The following is a 6,526-nucleotide window of genomic DNA, read 5'->3' as shown; positions in this document are numbered from 1 at the left end:
AGCCCATATGACTGTTGACGTTTTTAGATTTCTCAGCTGCACTAGCTCAAAGTATTTGCTGTAGTAATCTACTACTATCAGGTAATGGTTGTCCTCAAAATGAAAAGTATCTGTAGCCAGTCTCTGCCATGCCCGCGAGGGAGCATTCCACGGTGTAAGAGGTTCTTTTGCATTGTGTTTTTGAAATATCTGGCAGATTTCACACTTCTTCACAAGTGTCTCAATATCGAAGTCCAAATTAGGCCAGTAAACCAACTACTGTGCTCTGCGCTTACAAAGAGTGATGCCCAAAGGTCCCTGGTGAATTTGTTCCAGTACTTCTGCCTGCTGTGACTAAGGAATGAGAATACGGTCACCCATAAATATGATATCCGTATGAATGTATAGCTCATCTTTCATAGGCCAGGATCCCTGTAGTTCAGGACACAGCTTCTTTATTTTTTCTGGCCAGCCATTGCACTTGACACAAGTTGGTTTTTCTAGGACTTTATCATGTTTGGTGTCTTGTCTTATCTTCTCCAGCCATACATCTGATATTGGAATGTTCACTAGTACTGTATGTACCTGTTCTTCCAACTCAGGTTCACCCCGTGCTTCTTGTCCTTCTTGAAACACCCTAGACAGGGTATCTGCCAGTGGAATTTCCTTTCCAGGCTTATACTTCACTGTGAGATCATACTGCTGTAATTTCATAACCATCCGCTGCAGATGTGGAGGTGTAGAAGCTTGTGATTTCTGTAGGATGTACTCAAATGGCTTGTGGTCCGTTTCCAAAACTACCGGGTGACCATATATGTACTGGTAAAATTTCTCACATCCATTCACAACGGCCAGCATCTCTTTCTCAATTTGAGCATAATTGGCTTGCCTTGTGGTCAGTGCTCACGAAGCATATGCCACGGGATGTTCTTGTTAAGTCAGTACAGCACCTAACCCAAACTGGGATGCATCCACTTGAAGTACAGTGTAATGCCTTGTACACACGATCGGACTTTCCGACAACAAAACTGTGGATTTTTGTTTGAAGGATGTTGGCTCCAACTTGTCTTGCATACACACGGTCACACAAATGTTAGACAACAATTACAAAGGTAGTGACGTACAAGACGTACGTGATGTCTCCATTACGAACGCTAGTTATATCTCCGGCTCATACTTGATTCCGAGCATGCGTGGACTTTTGTCCGACGGACTTGTGTACACACGATCGGAAAGTCCGACAACAAACGTTTGTTGGCGGAAAATTTGAGAACCTGCTAGCCAACATTCGTTGGCGGAAAGTCCGCCAACAAATGTTCGACGGAGCATACACACGGTTGGACTTTCCGCCAACAAGCTCACATCCAACATTTGTTGTCGGAAAATCCGATCGTGTGTACAGGGCATTACAGTTTACATCAAAATATTTCAGTATTGGCCCTAGAAGTTTAGTGATCAGTTTTTTCACTTTGTCGAAAGTCTTTTCCATGTTTGCATCCCAAAACCAAACAGCATCCTTCTGTAGCAGTGTACGTAGTGGTGCTATCTGTTGAACAAGGCCCTGAGAGAATTTGGATAGATAGTTGAAAATGCCCAGTGATGTCTGCAGCTCCTTTATGGAGGTTGGGGCCTTCATGTTAAGGACTACTGTAATCTTCTTTGGATCAGGCTTCAAGCCCTCTTTGGTTAGTAGGTGTCCAAAATATGTAACTTATTCGACCCCAATTTGCATTTTGGTTGGATTGATTGATGTAAGATTCTTCTCACGACACTGATTGAGAAAAGCAGTAAGGTTTTTGTCATGTTCCATTCGATCCTTTCCATAGACTAGCAAATCATCAACTATTACTTCAACACCCTGTAGACCAGCGATTAATTTGTGTGATTTCTTTTGAAATATTTCCTGTGCAGACGCTATGCCGAAAGGTACCCCTGTGAAGTGCCATTGACCCAAAGGGCAGTTGAAAGTGGTCAAGTAACTGCTGGCTTCATCGAGACGCAATTGCCAGTAACCAGAATGGGCGTCTAGTACACTAAATACTGTTGCTCCTACTAGCTTGTGCGCTATATCCTCAATGGTGGGGAGTTTGTAGTGTTCTCTCATTATGACTTTGTTCAAATCACATGGGTCAATGCATATATGAATTGCACCTGTGTTCTTCTTCTCCACCACAACCATTGAACTGACCCATTCTGACGGTTCTGTGACCTTTTTTACTACTCCCAGCTTCTCCATTCTAGTGAGTTCTTGTCTGACTTTATCCACAAGAGTTAAAGGTATTCTCCTTGGGGCGTGAATGACAGGCTGTGCACCCTTTTTTGTACGTATGCGGCTTACACCCGGGAGGCACCCCAGGCCCTTGAATAGATCACAGTACTCACATTAATTGTCAGTCTCTGTCAGACCTCTGTGCCCACCATCCACAGTCATTATGATCTTCACAAGTCCAATCTCTTTACTTGTTCTGAGACCTAGCACGGCTGGGTCTTGTGTTTCCATCACAAACAATTGTAAAACCTTTTCAGATCCCTTGTGAAAACATTTTGCATGACAGCGACCCATTCATTTCAGCTTTTCACCCTCATTCGTTTCGGTAGGTCCTGAGTCTCTAGGGGGGATTCATTACTGAGGTGTTCCAGGTATATGTGGCTTGGCACACAATTTACTTGTCCTCCTGTATCTATTTTAAATGTGACTGGAGTTTTGTTAGCCCCTATCTATAATGTTACATTTTCTTCATCTGCAGACTGATGTGTTTTCTGTACTTCTGCAAGATATATTGGGGTGCAGTCTGCTTCTGACAGTGCATTGTCATCATTGTCTCCTATGGCTTGTATAGACCGTGTTTTTGACCTTCCGGTTTGTGAAGACAGTTTACACACCCTGGCAGAATGTCCCCTTTTCTTGCATATCTACCCCCTTGCCGGACAGACACTATTTTTATGGTGCATTTTTCCACAATATCCACACGCTTCTTGTGTCCTTTCTTGACATTTCATATGCTATGGCAATCCTTATGGTTTTCTCAACATTTAAGTCTTCTTCCTGCAACAGTTTTTCCTGAACTTCCTTAAACTTACTGCCCATCATTTATCATGTCTCTGGCAGTCTTTGAAAGCAAAGTCTTTAGCAAGCAAGCGCAGCTGTGTCACCCATTCATCCACAGACTCACCTCCACACTGGTTCCTCTCCTAAAACAGTTTCCTTTGCACTGTGGAGTTTCTCCTTGGGTTGCAGTATGCTTCAAACTTTGCAAACAGTACCTCTTTTTGTCCTCTGCAGTGATCTCCCCAATTGCTTGCCAGGCTCGGCACACATCACGTCCTTTTTATCCCACACATAGCAGAAAGTGAGCTGCTTTCTGCTGATCAGTCCATTTGTCTGCATCTGGTCCTGCAAACACAAGCTCTATCAGCGCCCTCCATCGTGACCAGTTTTCAGATACATTCCCTGATTCCAAATCCAGGGAAGGAATGTTCTTTGCCTTGCCGTTTGCTCCCATGACTCTTCTGACCCGACTTGATGAATTAACACGAAGTATAGGCAGACAGCAAGGAGCTTGAACAAGAGCCTCGTGTTTAATCAGCAGCATCCATTTTACAACTACTGCTCCCCGCCCCCAGATCACATGACTAAGACTGTTAACTGTTTTCTAACACGCATAAGGAACTAGGCTTAAACAAAAGAACTTGAAGTACAACATAAAGCATACACATCATTACTTCTCCCATTGGTGACCAATGGGAGAAGGATCCTCTTATATCAGTGGTCAGTGTAGTGGTCCCTTACATTGGTGACCAATGGGAGAAGGACCTCCTTATATCAGTGGTCACTGTAGTGGTCCCTTACATTGGTGATCAACGGGAGAAGGACCCCCCACCCACATTGTATTAGTGGTCTGTGTAATTATCCTGTCATGTACTTGGTAGATAATCAAATGATACCTGCACTTTTATCTGTGAGCTTTATCTACCCCTTTATTCTCAGCAGCCGCTTTGATGTGCTCCTCAATTCAACGTGTAGGCGACCAAGCACAAGGCCGTGTTCACACTATGAAACGTTTCTCGGGGCTGCAGTTCCCTTGAGCTCCACAAGGTGGTGATCTCACTTCTACCAAGACTGGACGCCTCTATAGAAAACATACAGGAAGTGATGTATTAAATAGACAGGAAATGAAGTCAAGTACAGACAGGAAGTTCCGGGTGAGAGGTGAGTCTGTAGGAAGTAGAGAGAAGACATTGCTGGAAGTGGCAGTAGAGGAGGTAATAAGATCTTATTTTCTATTTACACCCAGTAACCCCCCCCTGTCATGTCCGTCCTCTTCCTCCATAGTCACTGTGATGTCTTTTATCTCCAGCAGATGATGATACACACACATATATAGTGAGGAAACCTAGATTAACCCCTTCAGGGGCAGAACATTCCCCCACTTACAGGGCCGGAGCATTCTCTTCGTTTGGGAGATGTCACCATCTCACCTTAGCCATCTCTTGTAGCGAGGGATGAGATTCCGATTAGGGTTGTACTGAAAATTACTTACACAGCAGTTACTGGGGACAATTCCGGTATTTTCTCACTATAAAAGATCTCCTCACACACCCGGCAACCTGTAAGCCTTCCATCATATTGTTTTCCCTCAGACAGAGCCATTCCACTAGTCAGTCATATTCTTGTTTTGAACTTTACCATAAAATCTACATCCAAGCATCAATGTGGTGTCAACTGCTGCCATGTCTTGGTGTCACTTCATAAGCCCCACCCACATCCCTGGGAATTACAGACCAGTTAGCCTAACATCAATAGTATGTAAACTCTTGGAGGGGATGATAAGGGACTATATACAAGATTTTAGTAATAAGAACGATATCATTAGCACTAATCAGCATGGATTCATGAAGACTCGTCCTTGCCAAACCAATCTATTAACCTTCTATGAGGAGGTGAGTTGCCATCTAGATAAAGGAAGGCCCGTAGACGTGGTGTATCTGGATTTGCAAAAGCATTTGACACAGTTCCCCATAAACGTTTACTGTACAAAGTAAGGTCCGTTGGCACGGACCATAGGGTGAGTACATGGATTGAAAACTGGCTACAAGGGCGTGTTCAGAGGGTGGTGATAAATGGGGAGTACTCAGAATGGTCAGGGGTGGGTAGTGGGGTCCCCCAGGGTTCTGTGCTGGGACCAATCCTATTTAATTTGTTCATAAACGACCTGGAGGATGGGATAAACAGTTCAATCTCTGTATTTGCGGACGATACTAAGCTAAGGAGGGCAATAACTTCTGCGCAGGATGTGGAAACCTTGCAAAAAGATCTGAACAAATTAATGGGGTGGGCAACTACATGGCAAATGAGGTTCAATGTAGAAGAATTTTAAATAATGCATTTGTGTGGCAAATATATGAATGCAATCTATACACTGGGGGGAGAACCTCTGGGGGAATCTAGGATGGAAAAGGACCTGGGGGTCGTAGTAGATGATAGGCTCAGCAATGGCATGCAATGCCAAGCTGCTGCTAACAAAGCAAACAGAATATTGGCATGCATTAAAAAGGGGATCAACTCCAGAGATCAAAACGATAATTCTCCCACTCTACAAGACTCTGGTCCAGCCGCATCTGGAGTATGCTGTCCAGTTCTGGGCACCAGTCCTCAGGAAGGATGTACTGCAAATGGAACGAGTACAAAGAAGGGCAACAAAGCTAATAAAGGGTCTGGAGGATATTAGTTATGAGGAAAGGTTGCGAGCACTAAACTTATTCTCTCTGGAGAAGAGACGCTTGAGAGGGGATATGATTTCAATATACAAATACCGTACTGGTGACCCCACAATAGGGATAAAACTTTTTCGCGGAAGGGAGTTTAACAAGACACGTGGCCACTCATTAAAATTAGAGGAAAAGAGGTTTAACCTTAAAATACGTAGAGGGTTCTTTACTGTAAGAGCGGCAAGGATGTGGAATTCCCTTCCACAGGCGGTGGTCTCAGCGGGGAGCATCGATAGTTTCAAGAAACTATTAGATAAGCACCTGAACGACCGCAACATACAGGGATATACAATGTAATACTGACACATAATCACACACATAGGTTGGACTTGTGTCTTTTTTCAACCTCACCTATGTAACAACCCTAACTATAACAGGGGTCTGAGGTCAGCAACTAATGAGGGAGGAGGTTGATAACCCTGCCCCTCACTATAAGAGACCATTTGAGATAAGGCAATATTAGTGGAGGAGGTGAACAACCTCACCCCTTCACAGTAGACAGCAGAGCACATCCATCATGTGGTGTCCATGGCGTCTCCACTGCTGACAGTAGTATTGTGGCAGCAGCTTGGGCCCTACCTGTATCTGGGACAACATAGAAATCCACCACAGTGCTGGGTGGGTGCAGATGGTGGAAAGAACCAACAACAGTACCATCCTCCTAAATCTTTAGCTGATTGGACAATATCGACTGGTGTCATGTGCATCCGAATTTACGAATGGAACAAAATTTGGATCCGAATTATCAAACAAGTTTGAAAATTTAATTGATGTCAAC

General features: G+C 44.0%; 1 protein-coding gene across 1 annotated transcript in view; it reads left to right on the top strand.

Annotated features, from left to right (window-relative positions):
• Window positions 1-4,144: 4,144 nt before the first annotated feature.
• The window catches only part of LOC141121614 (uncharacterized), a 257,821-nt gene continuing 255,439 nt past the window's right edge, over window positions 4,145-6,526 (top strand). The window contains exon 1 of the mRNA XM_073611266.1: window positions 4,145-4,242. Within this exon, the coding sequence (XP_073467367.1) occupies window positions 4,153-4,242 (90 nt within the window). The 5' untranslated portion in view covers window positions 4,145-4,152. The remainder of the gene's footprint in view (window positions 4,243-6,526) is intronic.

Source organism: Aquarana catesbeiana, unplaced genomic scaffold, assembly GCF_042186555.1.
Source record: "Aquarana catesbeiana isolate 2022-GZ unplaced genomic scaffold, ASM4218655v1 unanchor226, whole genome shotgun sequence".
NCBI lineage: Eukaryota > Metazoa > Chordata > Amphibia > Anura > Ranidae > Aquarana > Aquarana catesbeiana.
Note: the sequence above shows the minus strand (reverse complement) of the source record. Positions and strands in the feature narration are given on the sequence as shown.